This window comes from Cyprinus carpio, unplaced genomic scaffold (genome assembly GCF_018340385.1).
Source record: "Cyprinus carpio isolate SPL01 unplaced genomic scaffold, ASM1834038v1 S000006825, whole genome shotgun sequence".
Taxonomy (NCBI): Eukaryota; Metazoa; Chordata; class Actinopteri; order Cypriniformes; family Cyprinidae; genus Cyprinus; species Cyprinus carpio.
This window is the reverse complement of record NW_024879403.1, coordinates 192,621-214,038: the sequence shown is the minus strand read 5'-3', so window position 1 is coordinate 214,038 and position 21,418 is coordinate 192,621. Positions and strand designations below refer to the sequence as shown.

General features: G+C 37.2%; 5 protein-coding genes and 1 pseudogene across 5 annotated transcripts; 2 read left to right on the top strand and 4 right to left on the bottom strand.

Moving 5' to 3' along the window:
* The first annotated feature begins 285 nt into the window (after positions 1 to 285).
* On the top strand, positions 286 to 878 carry LOC109094566 (histone H4). The gene has a single exon (XM_042756267.1). The coding sequence runs from the start codon at positions 334 to 336 to the stop codon at positions 799 to 801; it is 468 nt and encodes a 155-aa protein (XP_042612201.1). The 5' UTR covers positions 286 to 333; the 3' UTR covers positions 802 to 878.
* Positions 879 to 2,923: 2,045 nt separating this feature from the next.
* On the top strand, positions 2,924 to 3,339 carry LOC109094565 (histone H2B). The gene has a single exon (XM_019108274.2). The coding sequence runs from the start codon at positions 2,960 to 2,962 to the stop codon at positions 3,332 to 3,334; it is 375 nt and encodes a 124-aa protein (XP_018963819.1). The 5' UTR covers positions 2,924 to 2,959; the 3' UTR covers positions 3,335 to 3,339.
* Positions 3,340 to 16,102: 12,763 nt separating this feature from the next.
* LOC109094567 (histone H3) lies at positions 16,103 to 16,581 on the bottom strand. The gene is given in 2 exon segments (XM_019108277.2): positions 16,103 to 16,168; positions 16,171 to 16,581. Coding segments are annotated over 2 exon segments (411 nt in total). The 5' UTR covers positions 16,531 to 16,581; the 3' UTR covers positions 16,103 to 16,117.
* Positions 16,582 to 17,126: 545 nt separating this feature from the next.
* LOC122145028 (histone H2A) lies at positions 17,127 to 17,612 on the bottom strand. The gene has a single exon (XM_042756274.1). It carries the CDS (start codon positions 17,552 to 17,554, stop codon positions 17,168 to 17,170), a length of 387 nt encoding a protein of 128 aa, XP_042612208.1. The 5' UTR covers positions 17,555 to 17,612; the 3' UTR covers positions 17,127 to 17,167.
* A 109-nt stretch (positions 17,613 to 17,721) lies between these two features.
* LOC122145023 (histone H1-like) lies at positions 17,722 to 18,875 on the bottom strand. The gene is made up of 2 exons (XM_042756265.1): positions 18,195 to 18,875; positions 17,722 to 17,740 (listed from the first exon to the last, which is right to left on the bottom strand). Exon 1 carries the CDS (start codon positions 18,818 to 18,820, stop codon positions 18,197 to 18,199), a length of 624 nt encoding a protein of 207 aa, XP_042612199.1. The 5' UTR covers positions 18,821 to 18,875; the 3' UTR covers positions 17,722 to 17,740; positions 18,195 to 18,196.
* A 1,354-nt stretch (positions 18,876 to 20,229) lies between these two features.
* Positions 20,230 to 20,802, bottom strand: LOC122145030 (annotated as a pseudogene).
* Between the last annotated feature and the right edge of the window lie 616 nt (positions 20,803 to 21,418).

Sequence of the window (21,418 nt, the reverse complement as noted above, 5' to 3'; positions counted from 1 at the left end):
CAGTTCCATTACTGTAATGTCCATTTAATTATTATCATTGTTATTATATATATATATATATATATATATATATATATATATATATATATATATATATATATATATATATATATATATATATATATGTGTGTACACTAAGCTTTGGCAATATTGTATCATTTACATTCATGCCAATAAAGCAATATTGAATTGCATTGAGAGAGAGAGAGAGAGAGAGAGCTCCGCCTTCTGGTGTTTCAACTAGGTCCTGTAGACTACTGTAAAGCTCTTCTCGCACATCTTCTGCTTTCATATCTTCTGTTGTACAAAGAAGAATATTGAAGGTCTGTAATAATGTCTGGAAGAGGTAAAGGCGGTAAAGGACTCGGGAAAGGAGGCGCTAAGCGTCATCGTAAGGTTCTGCGGGATAACATCCAGGGCATCACCAAACCCGCCATCCGTCGTCTCGCTCGCCGCGGTGGAGTCAAGCGTATCTCCGGTCTGATCGACGAGGAGACCCGCGGTGTGCTGAAGGTGTTCCTGGAGAACGTGATCCGCGATGCTGTGACCTACACCGAGCACGCCAAGAGAAAGGACCGTCACCGCCATGGACGTCGTGTACGCGCTGAAACGACAGGGACGCACTCTGTACGGCTTCGGAGGATAAACACATCACTGTTATCAAGAAAACCCCCAAAGGCTCTTTTAAGAGCCACCCACATTTTCAAAAAGAGTGTATTTCATAATAATTTGTTAGTTAATAATTTTATATGCACACGTAATCTGAACCTGCTGTTAAAAATATTAAGTGAGGTTATATGAGACTAGTAAACCAATTCTCAGATAACTGCTATGATGGCTTTGTTTCACCTACTTAAATACTTGCGCTGTACAATCTATAAAGACTGTGTCTGTCCCCCAAATAGTGAGGTCAAATATAAATTTAATGCAGGCTCTAGAAGGAAAAAAAAAAAAAGCTAAATAAAAGACCTAAAACAATTTTTTAAAGTTTTGGCTCCTAAACATTAGAGCAATGGCACAAAAAGCAGTTATTGTAAATGAAATGATCACAGATAATAGTTCTGATGTACTCTGCTTGACTGAAACCTGGCTAAAACCAAATGATTATATTGGTCTAAACGAGTCTACTCCACCAAACTACTGTTATAAGCATGAGCTCCGTCAGACTGATCAATATACAGTGATATTCTCAATGTTACCCAGAAAACTAATGCTAAAAATAGGTGTATATCTGTCAAAGGGGCAACTCTATGGAATAACTGTGACCAAAGACCAAAAGAATTAACAATGCAGATGAATTTTCACAGCCTTTTTTGATCATATTTACCAAGGGGGCCAATATTTTTGGCCTCAACTGTATGTTTGTAATTAAACATACATTTTGGGAAATGTATTTTGTAACTTGTTTTTCTTGTATGATCAAATCTAGTGAAAAATGTATGTGCATTGGTTAAATATGTATAAAGGGTAGACTTTATCAGAATTTATTTATTCATTTATTTTTGTGAAAAGTTGTCTGTAAGGACTGGAATAAACAGAATTGATTGATGAAAAAAAGGATACAGGTTTAACTCATTCGAAATACTTCTGCTTAATGTTACACTGTCAGATATGCAAAATAAATCTATAGTATCTCTTGCTCTACTGTGTATAGACCACCAGGGCCATATACAGATTTTCTAAAAGAATTTGCAGATTTCCTCTCAGACCTGTTGGTTACCGTTGATTAAGCACTAATAGTCTGAGATTTTAACATTCATGTTGATAATACAAATAATGCATTAGGACTTTACTGACCTAATAAACTCTTTTGGAGTCAAGTGAAACGTCACCGGGCCCACTAATCATTTTAATCATACGGTAGATTTAATTTTATCGCATGGAATCGATCTTACTGATATAGATATCGAAATAACCTGCCTGATTTATCTCAACTGGTCTGTGTACCCATAAATACACATAACTAGAAACATGGACACTATCTTCTCTAATACATTAGAAGCTGTTGCCTCAATCAAATTGAAAAAGGTTAGAGAAAAACGTACTGTGCCATGGTATAACAGTAATACCCATTCTCTCAAGAAAGAAACTCGTAGTCTTGAGCGCAAATGGAGACAAACTAACTTGGAAGTTTTTAGAATTGCATGTAAAAAACAGTATGTCCAGCTATAGACAGGCTGTGAAAAACTGTCAGGGCCGAGCATATCCACAAACCAAAACAATCCAAGGTTGTTATTTAGCACAGTGGCTAGATTAACGAATGACCAGATGCCACACAATCTGAATATTCCCTCACAGTTAAATAGTAATGCCTTTATGAATTTATTCAATGATAAATTAGATAACATCAGAAATACAACAGCAAATGTAGATTCTACAGCATTTAATACTTCAGTTTTATCCATCGCACCCAAAGATAAACTGCACTGCTTTACAACTATAGTACTAAATATATTGTAGAAACCTAATTTTATGTAAAGCTTTGCAACGATTTGTATCGTGAAAAGTGCTATACAAATAAACTTGAATTGAGTGGACACAGAGTTGTTTTTGTCATATAAATTTGAAATTGTTTTTATTGAAAAAAATTGGGATTAAACGGGTTAATATTAAATGAAAGCCGTGTTAATTTTGTGTACAAAACAATGAAAATAGTTTATTTTTCTTCTTTCTTAATCTTTGTGTGTTTATCACAAAGACATCTTGAGCGGGAAAATCAGACAAAGAAGCGCGTGTGGGAGGCGACGGGAAGCGTTCAAATTTAGAAGCCTGTGATTGGCTGATGTGTCTGTCTAGCCGCCGATTTCTAACCAATGAAATATGTTTCCTTCATTCATTGTGCGAAAAGACACAATCAGGGAACAGCAGCCAGCCCTTTTAAATTAGCATAAGCATTCAATAAATACCCAGTACATGCGCATGAATATATTCTGATTTTTTCTACAGATCGAGAGAAAACATGCCTGAACCAGCGAAGTCCGCGCCCAAGAAGGGTTCCAAGAAGGCCGTCACTAAGACCGCCGCTAAAGGAGGAAAGAAGCGCAGAAAGTCCAGGAAGGAGAGCTACGCTATCTACGTGTACAAAGTGTTGAAGCAGGTTCATCCTGACACCGGGATCTCTTCTAAGGCGATGGGGATCATGAACTCTTTCGTCAACGACATCTTCGAGCGCATCGCCGGGGAGTCGTCTCGTCTCGCTCACTACAACAAGCGCTCCACCATCACATCGAGAGAGATCCAGACCGCCGTGCGTCTGCTGCTGCCCGGAGAGCTGGCCAAACACGCCGTGTCTGAGGGCACCAAGGCCGTCACCAAGTACACCAGCTCCAAGTAGAGCTCCGCTCCGACTCTCCGAGACCCAAGGCTCTTTTAAGAGCCACCATCTCAATCCCTTAAAGAGCTTTTGTAACTTTCATCAATCTCAGATGTGTGAATTTATGGAAAATTAGTATTCATATTGAATGTTTCAAGTTCGCAATTCACAAACTTTTTTTCATTGTTATTCTTGCAGTGAAATACCCTGTTTGCGTTTGACCACAAATATAATCATGTTTGTTTACTAACAATTTTGCGTTACTTACTGCTTTGACCGATAAAACGTCAGTCTATAAAAGCTTGAATTACATAAAATAGTCTAAGTGGTTAATATGATTTCAGTGTAAAATGTTTTCTAAGCTTAAGGCTTTATGATATGGAGTTGCTATATTGCCTATAATTTCTACTAATTTCACTGTTCTTAAAAAAATAATACTAATCTATTGCTCTATGGGAATTGAAAGGGCAGGCTTTAAGGTAGACAATGATGTGCAGTTTTTAGGTCATATGGCATTTGAATGTCGTCCAAATCTTTTTTTCTTAGTCACTTTCACGTGGAAGACACCTGTTGAAGTGTTTTTTTGCGGCATTTTTAGGTAAACTATATAATTCATATTCACAATTCAACTTTGTCTAACATAGTTTTACTTTAAAAAGAAAATATAAATGTTTCTATATGGCAACGCTGCACCACAGTGGAATTGCAGTAATGTATTTCCCTGATGGGATTTTTTTTTATAGCTAGTAACAATGTGATTGCAGTTAATTATTTAAAGTGTTTATTGTAGTAGTATTTATGTATAAATAATTATTTCTTATTTTCAGAAAATGAGTACAGCAATATTTTATGGAAAGGCCAATAGGAGAGTGCAGAGCTAGCTCTTCTGTATCATGAGAGTGAGGATGAGATAGCCTTCAGTGAAGTCTAAATGATAGGGATCTACTTATTTTTGGTTTGCTTGAGTTCTGAGTATAATAATCTATCAATGCAAATTTAACTAGAAAAGAAAATCATAATTTATAGAAAAAAATATATACTTCTCTATAAATTATACTTTTATTAGCTATTTCATGTAATGAAAACTTCTCTGAAAAGAAAAAAGTCCTTAACTTAAAGGGGTCATATGATGCAATTTCAATTTGTCCTTTCTCTTTGGAGTGTTACAAGTTCTTGGTGCATAAAGAAGATCTGTAAAGTTGCAAAGACTAAAGTCTCAAACCCAAAGAGATATTCTTTATAAAAGTTAAGACTCGTCCACACCCCCCTGAAACGGTTCGTTCTAACACGCCCCCACATCTCTACGTCACAATGGGGGAAGATTTGCATAACACCGCCCAGATATTCACGCAAAGAAAGGTGGTGTACCTTTTATTCTCGTTGTAGTATTGTTGTTGCCGCCATGTCGTATAGATGCTGTGTGTTTCACTGTGAAAGCGAAACTACTTTGTTTGACCTTCCAAAAGATGACGATATCCGCTTCATCATGCCTGGAGCTGATCCGTGCTGGTCGCTGAGGAAACTTTTACTCTAAATACCAGGGGTGTAGAATTAGGGGGGGGGATGCCAGGGACGTGTCCCTAACAATATCCACACTGTAAAATGTAACTGATGATCTTACTAATAAAATTAAGTGAATCTAACTTATTTTGAATAAGTTTATTGACCTTACTAAGTTTAATAAAGTAAGGTCAACTTTTTAGCACGGAAAGTTAATAAACTCAAAAATATTCAATTACCCTCTACTTAAAATAATAAGTATTTTGAAAATGTTCGAGTTGTCATGCGCGGTGCTACCAGTAGGTGGAGCCGATTTGAAACGGAAACGGAATAACATTATTTTCTGGTGAAGAGCACATGGAAAGGTGAGTCAGTGCTTGATTGACTTATTTTTAATGTCTGAATTGCTTTGTATACATAATTAATCGTGTAATAATCATATTAAATTAACTAGTGTTACACATGAACATTGGATGTGTTTTTATTTTAATCAAATTATTGGATTGTGTTGGATTGTGTTAATCGAAATGAGGAGTCTAGCATTGCAAGTCTCTAATTGTTAGGTCCATGCTTTCAATCAAGGAACATTTTTAATTATTTATTTTTTTTTGTTTGTGAGTAGGTTCTCAGTGAAGAACTTATAATAGAGTAACTTTAATAAGAATAAAGTTATAATGCATACACTCAAGCCTATGTAGTATTTTATTGAATTAGCATATTATGTAATGTGTATCTTTGTTCCTATTTATTTATTAACAATGATAAAATAATGGTTATGTTTTTTTTTTTTTTAATCTTCATCCATTTTGGTCTAAAATGTCTGCTATTCTATTATAATTGCTTATATAGTATAGATGATATTTCTATTTTATATGCTGTTACATTTGTAAGTATTTTTTATTTTCTTTTTTAAATGGGGAAATTTGTTTGGCTATAATGCATAATAATAAAACCAACATGAAGTAGAATTGTGATTTCATATTTTGCCATATCGCCCTACCGTATTTCATATGTTTGAACACTACATATTGATTCGTAAATGTAAATGCAAAACTTTACATTTAGAAGTGTGTATGTTAATATTATTTTCTTCATTTGCAGTGCTTGTTTTGTGAGATGACTTGAGACATGCAATGGAAATGTAAGTACTGTTTTTTTTCCTGTGAAAAGAGAGCTCTCCTATTGAAGCATTATCACATTAAACATGGAAGCTACGCCAGAACTACACCATTTCCATGCCTTCATGCAGACTGTTTGTGTTCTTTCAAGTCATTTAATGCATTGAAGGTGCACTTAACAAGAAGTCATTCCCAACACGATGGAGAACAAACAAGTGTATCAAAAGAATCTCAATTAATATTTTCACTGTCCACTCTGCGAATTTAAGGAACCTTGTACAGAATCTGAGTTTTTCACCCACTTGCGTCAGCATTTAAAAAGGAATGAAAAGGTTCAGTGCCCATTCAATGACTGCAATTTTGAGAGCAGGATTTATTCTACATTTAATGCTCACAAATGTAAGGAACACCAATTAAGCAGTCAGAGGAAGGTTAAAACCCAGCATTGCAGTTGAAATTCAAAATTTAGCTGCAGAATTACCACAAGATGTTGCTCAAAATACGTCTTACCATGAGTCAATGGATTCTAATGAATTTGGCGAAAATGAAAAAGACGACCAGACTCAAAATCTGGATCATTTGCAGAATCAACTAGAACGTAATTTAGGCTTGCTCTTTCTTAAGATGCAAACCATTCTGCATATCTCCGATTCAGCAGTACAGGAAGTAATTCAACAAATCAACCAGATCTTTCTTCTGTCAAAGCCCCTTTTGTGTAATGCCATACAGCAGATTCTAGATCAACATGGAGTCAGTGATAATTCTTCTGTTTTGAGAGACATTGTGAAAGCTGTCACTGAAAATAATTTGATCTTGAAAATGACTGATTCTGGTGAGCCTCTCTCTACAGTCGGTAAAAGACCATCATATTTTCAGAAAAAGTTTCCAATTGTTGTACCAACAGAATATAAACTTGGGAAAGACTCCCAATCATTTGCTTATGTGCCAATTCTAAATATGCTACCGGTGCTTTTAAAACAGAACTGATGTTTTTTGAGAAAGTTCTTGCTCCTTTTGAAAATGCAAATGGGATCAACTCTTACAAAGACAGCACTAACTATCGTGAGAATGATTTTTTGGTGGCAGGGACATTTAGGATTTTGCTTACCATGTACACTGATGAATTTGAGATTGCTAATCCTCTTGGCACTTCAAAAAAGAAACACAAGATGTTCGGCGTCTATTGGGTTCTTGCTAATCTTCCATCTAAACACCGGTCATCTCTTCAGGCAATTCAGCTGGCACTTTTATGCAAGGCTAGTGAAGTAAAACAATATGGATATGAGAAAGTCCTTCACCCTCTTGTACAAGACCTCAAAACTCTGGAGACACATGGTGTCTTTTTGGAGCAATTAGGGGAATGTGTTAAGGGAACTGTTCTCAATGTATCTGCTGACAATCTTGGTGCTCATTCCTTGGCAGGATTTCAAGAGAGCTTCATCGTGGAACACCCTTGCCGCTTTTGCATGGTGAAAAAGAGTGAAATTCAACAGAAAGACGTACTGTCAGGAAGATTTGAACCCAGGACAAAGGTGAATCATGACAGGCAAGTTGAGGAAGTTTTAAAAGACCAAAATTTGGTAAAACAGTATGGTGTAAAAGGCAGGTGTGTTTTAAATGAGCTTGATCATTTTCACTCTGTCAGTGGCTTTCCACCTGACATCATGCATGATCTCTTGGAGGGTGTAATACCAATTGAAATGGCACTGTGCCTCAATGATTTAATCAACAAAAAGTGCATCGCCCTTGAGTATGTGAACAGAACAATCAAACAATTTCCATACAAATTCATAGACAAGACCGATCAACCTCAGGTCATTCCAACTACATTTGCCTCAAGAGGCACGATTGGGGGCAACGGCCATGAAAATTGGGCACTTTTAAGACTTCTCCCACTAATGATTGGCTTCGATATCCCAGAAAATGATGCAACATGGGAGATTTTAATGCTTTTGAAAGACATTCTAGAACTGGCGACATCCTTCAGATTTACTGATGATACTATTGATTTTCTTGGGGCTAAAATTTCAGAGCACAGAGGTTTGCTTTTAAAAGTATTTCCTCATTTTGTGTTGCGTCCCAAACACCACTACATCGAACATTATCCACAACTAATAAGGACATATGGGCCACTTAGAGATGTCTGGACCATGCGTTTTGAAGGCAAGCATAAGTTCTTCAAACAAATTATTTGTGAGACAAAAAAATTTCAAAAATGTCACACAAACTCTGGCTCTCAGACATCAGAGAATGATAGCATACCACATGGACTCGTCATCCTTTTTTAAACCTTCTGTCCAGATGGACAAAGTCACATGTACACTGACTTCATCTTTTCCTGAGAGTGTACAGAATGTGCTTCAGCAGAATTTTGTTACCCAAAGCACTGTCCTTGTCACATCTAAAGTGTGCATTGATGGGATCAACTACAGTCCTGATATGGTTCTGTCTGCTGGTGCAACTTCATGTCTGCCTGATTTTAGGCAAATTGTAAAAATTGTCATCATCAACACTGAAATTTTGTTTGTATGCAAACAACAGACAGCGTGGTACACTTGAGCATCTACGTTCCTATGAACTGTGCAGCCATGTATCAGAAATTACAGTCACAAAGCTGTTTGAATTGAATGACCCTTTTCCACTATCACCCTACAAAATTTAGGGCAGAACATTTGTTACAGCAAAACATTATATATTTTGCTAAATTGAACATTTAAAGGGACAGTCCACCTAAAAAAGTAAATTCCGTTATTTACTCACCCTCATATTATTTCAAAACCTACATGACTTTCTTTTGGTGTATAAAATATATTTTAAATAGTGTTTATTAACAAACAGTTTCAGTTCCCCAATGACTTCCATGGCAACCTGAACGTGTTTTGGTTTCCAAATTCCTTAAGTGTACAGCAAAAGAAAGTCATACAGGGTTAAAACAACATGAGGGTGAGTAAATAAAATAATTCCCAGTTTTATCCCTTTATTATTGTGAACTCGAGTGTAAATTTAATAGATTTTTCTCATTGTTAGGTTCACAGAACGCAATGGAGACAAGAACTATACTTAGAGTGATAGTGAATGAAAATGACATACGGAAAATCACACTGCATAGTAAACCACAAACTTTGGAGACATTGATGGAGCATCTTGAAGAGAAGTTGGGTCTTCCATACAAGTTTTCTCTTCAGTACGAAGATGCTGATTTTAACAATGCACTAATTAACCTCACAGACATTGCAGATTTACCTGAGAGGCCCACCTTAAAGGTGATCTCTCTTGTTCCATCTCCTACAGCAAGTACAGCTGACACAGACATTGTATCTTTGTCTTCTGAAGAAGGGTCATCTCATGTACGCCAGGCTCAGTGGCCAGAGACATTTGAAGTCCCCAATTTTCCTGTAGATATTGAGTTCCGATTGCGCCAAGGAAACCTTCTGTATATGAGAGACCAGACATATATGCAAGTTCCCAGGGACATGAAACACGAAATTCTTGAAAAACTTGCTGAGTGTATGTACAGCTTCAAAGCATATCCCTCTGACGACGATTTCAATGATGTTGCATCTTCACTAGTCAAAAAACATCCATGCCTCACTGAACCAGGTTCCTCCACTGGATGGAATGGCTGGAAGAACAGCCTCAAGTTTAAAATGGGAAATTACAGAACGAAGCTACGACGAGCTGGATGCACAGATGTTCTTATAAATGTAGGGAAAAGGGGAGGCCAAGATCCTTTGAGAAGTGTTAAAAGGCCTAAACATTTTGAAATCAATTTTCTTCCCAATTATCCTGCTGGTGAGGATGAGTGCAGCATGGAATCTAAACGCTTACAACTTGTGGAGGAAATGAAAAAATGTCATCCAAGTTCCACCCTGATATCACAGAACATGGATTCCACTTTTTCCTTGAGGAGAAAGGAGATTGTTGAGATTGAGTCTCCAGTAAAAGAGACTCTTCAAAGATGGCCATCACTCTTCACAGAACGACAAGTAAGTAACAAATAAATCACACAACCTATAACAACATTTACTTACCCTCATGCCATTCCAGATTTATATGAATTTCTTCAGATACAAATTCTTAAAGTCGTCCATCTCTGAGTGTGAAGAATGTGAAAGCTCTTAAAAGCATATATACATTGATCGTGACATCATTCCATATGACCTTATATTAACTCTCTTTTTCTAAATATACACATTTGCGTTTATCTGAAGAATATCTGTTACATTTGGGACACCATGAGAGTAATTGTGGCAATTTTCAAATATCCCTTTAACACAGTAACCAAAAGCCTAATAGATAAAGCATTGTTCTTTTTCCTTTTACAGATCAATGCAGAGTTTGTTCGCATAACAAGCAAAAACCTCAAGCAAGATTTTTTCACAGCACTTGATCAACATACAGCTCGATTTCTGAAAATTTTTGAAACCAAAAAAGGGGCAGTTGGAAAAAAGGCTTTCAGAGTTTCTTGATCAAATTAAGTTGAAGGTAAGCTTGTCATTGCTTCTTTCTTAAACTAAATTCTGTAAAACTTCATTCTATGTAAGTTTTTTTTCAGTTCAGGCAATGTCATCACTTAATTTTAAAAATGGTTTTCTTGCTGACTAATTTTAAACTTCTTTTTCCAGGGCACTGACATCACTGCTAATCGCACAGCAGTTCTTCGTGGACTTCCTCTCCTTCTTGGAGAAGAAACCTCTGACTTTTTCAAAGCAACATTGGCAAGTACCATTCTTTGTATATTTTATTCTAAACTCTAATCCCCCACACATACATCACAAATAGGCATTCAGTCCCAGAAACAGACCAGACACAAAACAATTACAAAATATTTTTAAATGTAATTGTACATTTTTCTTGTGTATGTTCTGCCGTCATCGTACTGTTCATTGTGTTTTACAATGTCTAATTTTCACACAACATTTTAAGCATTGTTTATCTCTGTTAGTTGTATGTTGAACAGAAAGTGATGGTCCTGATTCTTTAAGATACATGTACATTTGTGAGATTTAATTTTTCTAATGTAACCAGAATTTTAATAGTGCTGTTCTTTTTTTTTTTTTTTATTAGGACTGTGATTGTGACATACCCCAGATTTCCATCGGGATTCTGACTGTGATAACAGAAGGCAGCCAGGATTCTTCACAAACACTGCATTTAGAGAATTCACACACCGCAATTATCCTTGAATGAGCCATTGTGATGGACAATATTGAAAACCTCCCGGATGCCATGTGGCTACTTTTTGGGCTGATATATGCGCTCAATTTGGAGTACCCTCCACAGCTCAAGAACACCTTTGATTTTATTCAAAGAGTGTTTCTTTCTCTGGGACACAAATCCCTGAAACCAAAACTACAGTCAGTCCTTAAAAACATGCTGCTCATGTAAGTGAAGGCTTTTTCAGATTGTTTTAAAAGTGATAGTCCGCCCAAAACTGAACGTTCTGTCATTATTTACACTCCCTCATCTCTTTCCAAAACCTGTAAGTGAAAGGGGTCTAGTCTTAAAACAAGTCACAAAGACATCTTGATAATCTTTTTGGATCTTTTTTAGTTTTGGTTACCTGGACTTTTAATAGAGGGACATAAACCGCTCAGGGTTAATTTAAAATATTTGTGTTTCAAAGACTATCCAAACTTACAGGTTTGGTATGAGATGTGGGAGAGTAAATTATGACAAAATTGTCAGTTTTGGGCTATCCCTTTACTGTATCTTTAAGCTTGTTGCACAGATTTTCTAAAATACACAAAAAGGTTTTGAATCGTATAATGGTTTTATTGTTGAATATTTTTGTTTAACATATTTTTACACTGCAAAGTTTAAAAAAAAATTGCATTAAGCTAACGTTGATGCTTTTAAAAGGTCAACTGTTCCTCAGTTCATTTCAGGTCAAAGATTGTCAAATTCGAAATTCATTCATCAGTCATATATATATATATATATATATATATATATATATATATATATATTTTTTTTTTTTTGGTTGCACTTGCACTTGCGCTGCTCATTTGTTAACAGGATATGTGCTTTTTGTGATTAAATTAAAAATTGTTTTATATTTAGGAGTGTCTAAAGATTGCTTGGTACACTGTATTTTACAATTGATAATAAAATAATGTTTTACCTGAGGTCAGGTGTTGCTTTTTGTCATAACTTAATTTTTTTAGTTCAGCTTACTTCAATTTTTTTAGGCAATCAGTTTCCACATTTTTTCCTAGTAATGTGAACTCTAATAAGAAGTTAACACAACTAATGATTTTGAGTCAGCTTTACTCAAGTATACTTGATTAAAAAGTTTGGTATACAAATGTTATTAAGTTGTGCCAACTAAAAAATTATAAAATACTTTACTTGGAAATTTTAAGGCAATCGGTTTCCTCAATTTTTCTAAGTAAAGTCAACTAATTACATTTGTGACTGCCAAACTGTCCCTAGCGATAATTTTGAAAAAAAAAAAAAAAAAAAATAAAATAAATATATGTATATGTTTTGTAATTTCGCACGTTCAAGGACGTGTATTTATTTATTTTTTTCAATGGGCGGAATGTAGTCACTCACCGGACAAGAAGCACAGTGCCGCGTTTAGAGCAACTCACAGGTATTGCACCCAATTCAAGACAGCAGTCCAAAACAGTTAATATAGAAGTTCACTTCAGGAATGAACAGAGTTGCATCGATGAGTTTGAAGTACGGTGTTTAACAAAACAGAGCAAACAAAGAGAAAGTGCAATCTATGGCTATTATTAGCTCCCTATATAAAACATACTGACAGAAAAAGGTTGGGCGGAAAGATACACAATCTTCCAGGCTAGGATATAAGTTATTACCAACATTAACAATAATTTGGGACAAATATTATGTGACTTTAGTGGTAAAAAAAAAAAAAAAAAAAAAAAAATTTTAAGTGGCACTCTGTGGTGCAGCAGGATTTAGAACAGCATCACCGCGGACAATCTTTAACTTTAACTTCAAGTTGTTCAACTGAATGTTAAAAATCAAATTGTTAGCTGAAATATCCATTAAAAAAAAACTGAAATAATAGCGTGCGGTTTATGTCAATCAGATGCGCATGAAAGTTGTGTTAGTTACTACAGCAACAGCAGAGTGTTCTTTCAGAAAGAATCATCTTGGGTCCAATTCGATTAAAATTAAGTGATGCGTGATAAAGACTCTGATGCTGATGTTGTTGGTTCATAAAATATAAATTCTTTAATTATTGACTGTTAAACATACTAACAAAAAACAAACAAAAAAACCTATTAAGGAGTTGGCAAACATAAGCTGTAAATGAAGACTTTAAGTGACATGAAAATGTGGTCAAATCAGAAAAGCGGAAATTATTGGGTGTTTCAATATTCCCTATTGTAGGGGAATTTACAGTTAAACCCACAGACCAGATATGATGAACAAAGACCAGGGGCCTCATTTATAAAGTGTGTGTGTACGCTCAGATTTGATCTTAGAGTGTGCATACACTTAAATCCACGTCAACGCTCCTATTTATGAAAACGTGGAATGTATAGCTTTGACGTGGAAAAGTGCTTAGCGTCACGTCAGGGTCTGAGCAGACATACACACTTTTTCTTGTTTGAGTACTGCAGGTTTTTGGAAATGTAAGCTGTTCTTGCAGCTCGCTGTTCTAAATGAAAGAATTTGGATGATGACTGGTGATCACATTTATGACATTAATTAGGAATTGTTTACAAGAATTTAATGTGTTTTTTAAACTGTATAAACACATTTCATTACATCAAATAGACAAAATAATGTTCTTTTTTAGCAACGTCACATGACCCCTTTAAGAAAATACTATACAAGACTAACTAGCAGTTGACAAGTGGTTATCAGTCTTACTTTTCCAATACAAATAAAACCAGCCTACCTTTTCATAACTGAATATAAAAAAAATTATGACCAGTGTGCAACCGGCCCCAGTTCTTTATTTAACCTTGTAAGATCACTGGTGAGACCCCCGCGGTGAGGTGAGGAGTTTGCTTCTGTGTGGGTTGTTCAAACCCAAGCTCTAATCAGAAACATCCCATAAACATCCAGATATGAAGTACCTCTTTTCCTCAGCTAAAGGTTTCATACAATATGTGACCCTGCACCACAAAACCTTATGTGTCTTAAGTGTCAAGTTTTCAAAATTATTAATATGAATTAATATTTATGGTAGGAAATTTACAAAATCTATTCATGGAACATGATCTTTACTTAATATCCTTAATAAAAGAAAAATCTATAATTTTGACCCAGTGTATTTTTGGGCATTGTTACAAATATACCCCAGCGACTAAACACTGTGCTCCAGGGTCACATATTATTTTCTATTTTCTAATGTTTAAAGATGAAGAATAAAGTAAATGCTTTAATGGTAAATTGGTCATGTACAAGAGAGGCCTTAATTACCTTTGTGACCTACAGTAAGCTGTCATAATAAGTCAGAAGAGTAAATGTGTTTTAACGTGTTGGGTGCTTTTCTCAATCCAAGGAGAGAGCGTTGCAGTGAGAAGACATGCAATTATATACTATTCAAGTTTCTCATGGAGAAGTCCTTCAAATCATTTATTATTTCAAATAATAATAATTTAACTTAATTAACCACTCCAAAGGATATACTATATTGAAGCGGCAGTGGCCTCCTCACAATGCTGTTTGTGGCCCGTCACACTGAACATGTATTCTGCGTTTGGAATGAAATCTCACGTGAAAAACCCTGTGAAGTGTACTTCGCAGGACACTTATTGTTGAATGTATCCAAAGACTTTAAAAGGAGTGCACCTTTAATCTATATAAAAAAGGTCCCTTGAAGCAAGTGTGCAGGTTAAGTTTATGGACAGGTAAACAGACCTATTTACTAAATATACCACCCAACAACATCACAGGACTGAACAATAGGACCTACTATTTGTGTAAATGTGATCTTAAAGGCTAAACAACAAGTACAGGTTTATTTTAGTGGAGCTAAAACTGACGTTGTAATATTACAACAGTGGGCCTTACAGGGTTCAAATACACAATGTAAAACAAAATAAACAATTTATGCATTACATATTATTACAAATGCCTGCGAAGGACGCCAAAGGCCTAGTAACTGATGTTGTTACACTTACAGAACGATCAAATCCTTGTTTAATATTGACCAAACATTTAATTCAAATATCCATTTTGATTTTTGGCCACTTTTTATTTATTTATTTATATATATATATATATATATATATATATATATATATATATATATATATATATATATATATATTTTTTTTTTTTTTTTGATAGAAATGCTACAGCCTCTATAATTTCTTCAACAAAAAATGTGGACATCACAACCCTTACAAAAAATTTACCATTTTATTTTAGTAAAACTGCTTAATTTTCTTTTCTTTTGATTTCTGAATACTTGAGACAATAAACTCAATCAGACAACAGTATTAATTAAATCATAACCACAGGTAACTGTCTAGAGCTACAGCTGTAATTGATAAATAATACAATTCAATTACAATTTATTTATTTACGTTTACATTTTATTAAAGTTCTATTTTAAACTCTATAGCTTTTTTCAATAATATTTGAGGGAGGGGTCACAAAAATACAATTCTGGGCATCAGTTTGGCCAGCAGCGGCAGACACTTTTGGGACTTTCACATCATCATCATCATCGTCATGGCTGTCTATCGTCGCTCCAACAGTTGAGCCGCAGGAACGCGCACCAAAGTAAACGGAGAGCAATCAAACATCAAGTCAGTGGTTCTGACTTCCCCCGTAAATAAGCACCAATTATAATGAAATTACCTCGACTTAAACATAGCAAGATACATTTATGACGTAGTTGTGAATTTACAATTAACATTTATGAAATTGCACTTGGCTGAACTACAAACACACACATTAGAAATATTGTATTTTGTTTTATTTACTTTTATTTTTGTTTTATTTATTTATGTTTCGTTGTGAAAGTTAGTAATTAACAGTATTTAACATCGGTTACGTTTCGCCTGTGTCTCTATAATGGGAAACTAAAGTTAATAAAAACGTATAAAACTAAGACCCAGACAAGATTCCTTAAAATATTAAGGAAGTGTTACTTTCTACTCGTTATACTCAGAAATTCTCTCGTTCAGTGTGATTTTGGTGGCTCTTAAAAGAGCCTTTGTGTGCTGAGTGGGAGTCAGCAGGGAGTTTAAGCGCGCTCTCCGCGGATGCGGCGCGCCAGCTGGATGTCTTTGGGCACTGGAAGCGCAGGTCCGTCTTGTGGATGGCGCACAGGTTGGTGTCCTCGAACAGACCGACCAAATAAGCCTCGCTGGCCTCCTGCAGGGCCATGACAGCGGAGCTCTGGAAGCGCAGGTCCGTCTTGAAGTCCTGAGCGATCTCTCGCACCAGACGCTGGAAGGGCAGCTTGCGGATCAGCAGCTCGGTGGACTTCTGATAGCGACGGATCTCTCGCAGAGCCACGGTGCCGGGCCTGTAGCGATGAGGCTTCTTGACGCCGCCGGTGGCTGGAGCGCTCTTACGGGCGGCTTTGGTAGCGAGCTGCTTCCTCGGGGCTTTACCGCCGGTGGATTTACGAGCCGTCTGCTTGGTTCTTGCCATTTTCAAGAGTCTTCCGTCTCGTGTTCCTCAACAGAATATGATTATAGTCTTATGCTGGGGCTTTTTGAACTCTCCTGCCACATTGGGCGGAGCGTCACCAGCAGCATTTGATTGGCTATTGTGTTTACGTCGCAACGTGAGGCGGCCAATGACAGTGCGTTACCTGTTTTCGAACAGACAGCGACAGTCTGCGTTTCCCGCTCAAATGTTTTCTATTCAGTATCTCGTATTTGTTCTCCTTTACATATATGATCATTAGAAGACTGCTCTGTTAGAATCAGAGCTTATAAAAAGATGCTTTATTTACACTACACTTGACAGTGAGGTGGAGGATGTTACAATAAATGTAAGATGTGTTATGTTCCTCATAGCAGTGAAACATTTTATGTGAAACAGTCTTTTTTTATTATTGAGGATCAGTTTGTGCCGTTTCACTCAAACTGAGTTATGTACACAGTAAGACTCATAATTCTGTCTATTGGCACCACTTGTGTCCAGTGTAGATAAACGCAAATTGTGTGTACTATATGTATTAAAAGAATTAACGCTGTTCTAATGTATCATAGAATTCAAACTGCTCTTATAGAGAAAGTTGGTGGCTCTTAAAAGAGCCTTTGGGAGTTTGGTGTACTCGTGTTTATTTGGTTTTGGCGGGTTTCTCGGTCTTCTTGGGCAGCAGCACGGCCTGGATGTTGGGCAGCACGCCGCCCTGAGCGATGGTCACTCCGCCCAGGAGTTTGTTCAGCTCCTCGTCGTTGCGCACAGCCAGCTGCAGGTGACGGGGGATGATACGAGTCTTCTTGTTGTCCCGAGCGGCGTTTCCAGCCAGCTCCAGGATCTCAGCGGTCAGATACTCGAGCACAGCGGCCAGATAAACCGGAGCACCGGCACCGACGCGCTCAGCGTAGTTGCCTTTACGGAGAAGTCTGTGAACACGACCGACGGGGAACTGCAGCCCTGCTCTGGAGGAGCGAGTCTTAGCCTTCGCTCTGGCCTTACCGCCGGTTTTGCCTCTTCCACTCATTATTCAGTTGTAGTATACGCTGCAGACAAACGCAGAAATGATACAGCGCCGTGGCTTGACGATCAGTTTTTAAGAGAGCGAGCTCGTCGTCTATTGGTCAGAGTCTGCCACAGCTGCAAACCAATCACTGCAAGCCCCTCCAAAACTCTAAACCCCGCCCCTCTCTGCCAGCTTTTCGTTTTAATCCTGTATAAAATAAATACACAGATACGCAGAAAACGAATCTATATTTATTTGCAAAACACGTGATTAACTGCAAAAGAAGATAAAATAATGGCAAAGTAACCAAAGTATAAAATCGCAGGTTCACATAAATATTGATAAAAAAAAACGCTCGCTTTTAAAAAGCCTCTGATGGTTCCTTCAAATCAGATCTAGTCTTTGTTGAATTGCATGCCTTTCATTCATGTTTTATCTGAAATTATATTTAGCATTCTGTTGTAAACATGACGCAATCATCAACAGACTTTTATATAGAATGCATTTTCGACATATTGAGCTAATACTGATAAAATATAATCTTAAATGCGCAAAAGCATTCAATTTTAATCATTACAATTGTGCTCTTTAACTGTAGCAAGTGGGTGGCTCTGAAAAGAGCCGTTTTGTTTTGGAAAGAAAATAAAACACAAAGACTGACGCTTATTTCTTTTTGGGAGCCGACTTTTTAGGCTTGGCTGCTTTGGGCCTTGCCGTCTTGGGTTTGGCTCCCTTGGCCTTCTTGGGGCTCTTGGCTGGTTTCTTGGCTGCAGGCTTCTTTGCTTTCTTGGGGCTCTTGGCTGGTTTCTTGGCAGCAGCAGGCTTCTTCACCTTTTTGGGGCTCTTTGTCGCCTTCTTTGCAGCGGTGGCGGCCGGTTTCTTCGCCTTCTTGGGGGATTTCTTGACGGCGGGTTTCTTGGCTGCAGGCTTCTTTGCTTTCGCGGGAGTTTTCTTGGCGGGTTTCTTCTTGGTCTCGGTTTGCTTCTTGTTGAGCTTGAAGGAGCCGGAGGCGCCGGTACCTTTGGTCTGGACCAGGGTGCCATTGGTCACCAAACTCTTGATGGCGAGCTTGACGCGGGAGTTGTTCTTCTCCACATCGTAGCCGCCCGCAGAAAGAGCCTTCTTCTTCAGGGCGGCGAGGGACACGCCGCTTCGCTCCTTGGACGCGGACACAGTCTTGACGATGAGGTCTCTGACGCTCGGCCCCGTTTTCTTGGGCTTAGACGCCGATTTCTTTTTGGGAGCTTTAGCCGGCGGAGCGGCGGCAGCTGGAGCGGCTTCAGCCATGTCTCTGAGCGGTTGTATGTTCACACGTTGAAAGGCGGAATACAATGAATTGCTGCAGAGCGGCGTCGCGGAACTTAACTGCTACATGAGAACCGTGTAGACTCAACACCCAGCCTCACAGAACTAGCCTCAGCGAATACCTGACGATCTGTTTCAACACAAAGTAACACGTGTATCAGAACATCTTTGCAGATTAGTTATCTGTCTGTAACTTTTTTTTTAATTATTATTTATATGAATATATTTAAAATGCGATTGATTCATGCGCTGGTAATATATATATATATATATATATATATATATATATATATATATATATATATATATATATATATATATATATATATATAAAGCATCATTACAGTCTTCAGTGTCATAATTCTTAAATCATTTTAATATGCTGATAAACATGAAATAACTACCTATTATTTTCTATGCACGATAATTTGATGAATAGAAAAGAAAATAACAGGGAAACAAATGCAGTTATTTTGAGTAATATATTCAAATAAACACGAAAAAAAGCTGTACAGCGGTTTTCAACAGAAAGTGTGAATATGTAGCAGAGTACACTTCTGATGATGGTTTTGTTATTTATCGTAAACCATTATAATTACACTGATGAACATCGAGCCCTATGTATGATATTTAAGTGCATGTTGTCACTGCGTCTTTTAAACCAGTATTTTAGAGATTTTGTTACTAGGACCGTGATATGACTGCTCTATACAATAACCACTGATGACAACTCTCGCGAGACAAATAAGAAACCGCTGCCTTCAAACAAAAGGCCCAGTAATATTTGATTATTTATTATCAATTATTTATTACTAATCAATGAGCCTGGAAACACTCTTTTATTTGAAAAGCAAAAAAAACAGAAGTTATTTTACAAAATCAGCAAACTGGGCACAATCCACTCATCTCCAATCAGCAGAAGAGGGACTGGAGAAAAGAAAAAGGGGGAGCCGTGATATAGACAGTTATAGCCTAATAAAATATATTCAAACCAAATATATTTATATACTGTTAGTATGAGTATAGGCCCTACTATTTTATTATAGCCCGTGATAATACGTTACAAAAACATCAAAAATGTACCTTACAAAAGAAAGACATCCCACTCCTACATTATGTCTAAGACCATCATCACTTGGATTACAGTGTTACGTGCTTCATGTTGAACGTGATTTTTCTCCAGCGAAGGAAAGGAGTGTTTAACGAATTATTCTACGCTACAGCAATGACATTACTGCACTGATCACTGAGAGCAGACAGCGTGCATTGCAGTTCAAATGCACTGAAGAATACGAAGAAAACTAGCTGCGTGTCAATTTCCGAACAAGCATTTTTACTTAATTTAAAAGAAGCTCGGAGTTACGTATTAAAAGCTTGCAACGCTAGCCAACTTCACAACTCTGATAACGGTTTTTATTCGCCAAATATGCAAAATCAATTCCTGGTAAAACCAAGCCACAGAACACTGAAAGCTCTTTAAGGGATCAGATGGGTGGCTCTTAAAAGAGCCTTTGGGTCTCGGAGAGTCGGAGCGGAGCTCTACTTGGAGCTGGTGTACTTGGTGACGGCCTTGGTGCCCTCAGACACGGCGTGTTTTTGGCCAGCTCTCCGGGCAGCAGCAGACGCACGGCGGTCTGGATCTCTCTCGATGTGATGGTGGAGCGCTTGTTGTAGTGAGCGAGACGAGACGACTCCCCGGCGATGCGCTCGAAGATGTCGTTGACGAAAGAGTTCATGATCCCCATCGCCTTAGAAGAGATTCCGGTGTCAGGATGAACCTGCTTCAGCACTTTGTACACGTAGATAGCGTAGCTCTCCTTCCTGGACTTCCTGCGCTTCTTTCCTCCTTTAGCGGCGGTCTTAGTGACGGCCTTCTTGGAGCCTTTCTTAGGCGCGGACTTCGCTGGTTCAGGCATGTTTTCTCTCGATCTGTAGAACAAATCAGAATATATTCAAGCGCATTTACTGGGTATTTATTGAATGCTCATGCTAATTTAAGAGGGCTGGCTGCTGTTCCCTGATTGTGTCTTTTCCCACAATGAATGAAAGAAACATATTTCATTGGTTAGAAATCGGCGGCTAGACAGACACATCAGCCAATCACAGGCTTCTAAATTTGAACGCTTCCCGTCGCCTCCCACACGCGCTTCTTTGTCTGACTTTCCCGCTCAAGATGTCTTTGTGATAAACACACAAAGATTAAGAAAGAAGAAAAATTAATTATTTTCATTGTTTTGCACATTAAATTAACACGGCTTTCATTTAATATTAACCCGCTTAATCCCATTTTTTTTTCAATAAAAACAATTAAAAATTTATATAAGACAAAAACACCTCTATGTCCATTCAATTAAACTTTATTTGTATTGCACTTTTCACGATACAAATCGTTGCAAACCTTTACATAAAATTAGGTTTCTGCAATATATTTAGTAGTAGCTTAGTGGTGACTGTCAGTTAATGTACACATGGCAGAGATGTATGGAAAAATCATAAATAAAAATCAATTATTATATGTTGCTATCAAATTTATAGCAAAATTTGGTAGTTCTGTATGTTGTTTCAGGGTTGTCATCATCT

Bases quoted from the DNA above. Each gene is read 5' to 3' on its own strand.
- LOC122145028 (XM_042756274.1), bottom strand. From the start codon at position 17,554: ATGAGTGGAAGAGGCAAAACCGGCGGTAAGGCCAGAGCGAAGGCTAAG.
- LOC109094566 (XM_042756267.1), top strand. From the start codon at position 334: ATGTCTGGAAGAGGTAAAGGCGGTAAAGGACTCGGGAAAGGAGGCGCT.
- LOC122145023 (XM_042756265.1), bottom strand. From the start codon at position 18,820: ATGGCTGAAGCCGCTCCAGCTGCCGCCGCTCCGCCGGCTAAAGCTCCC.
- LOC109094565 (XM_019108274.2), top strand. From the start codon at position 2,960: ATGCCTGAACCAGCGAAGTCCGCGCCCAAGAAGGGTTCCAAGAAGGCC.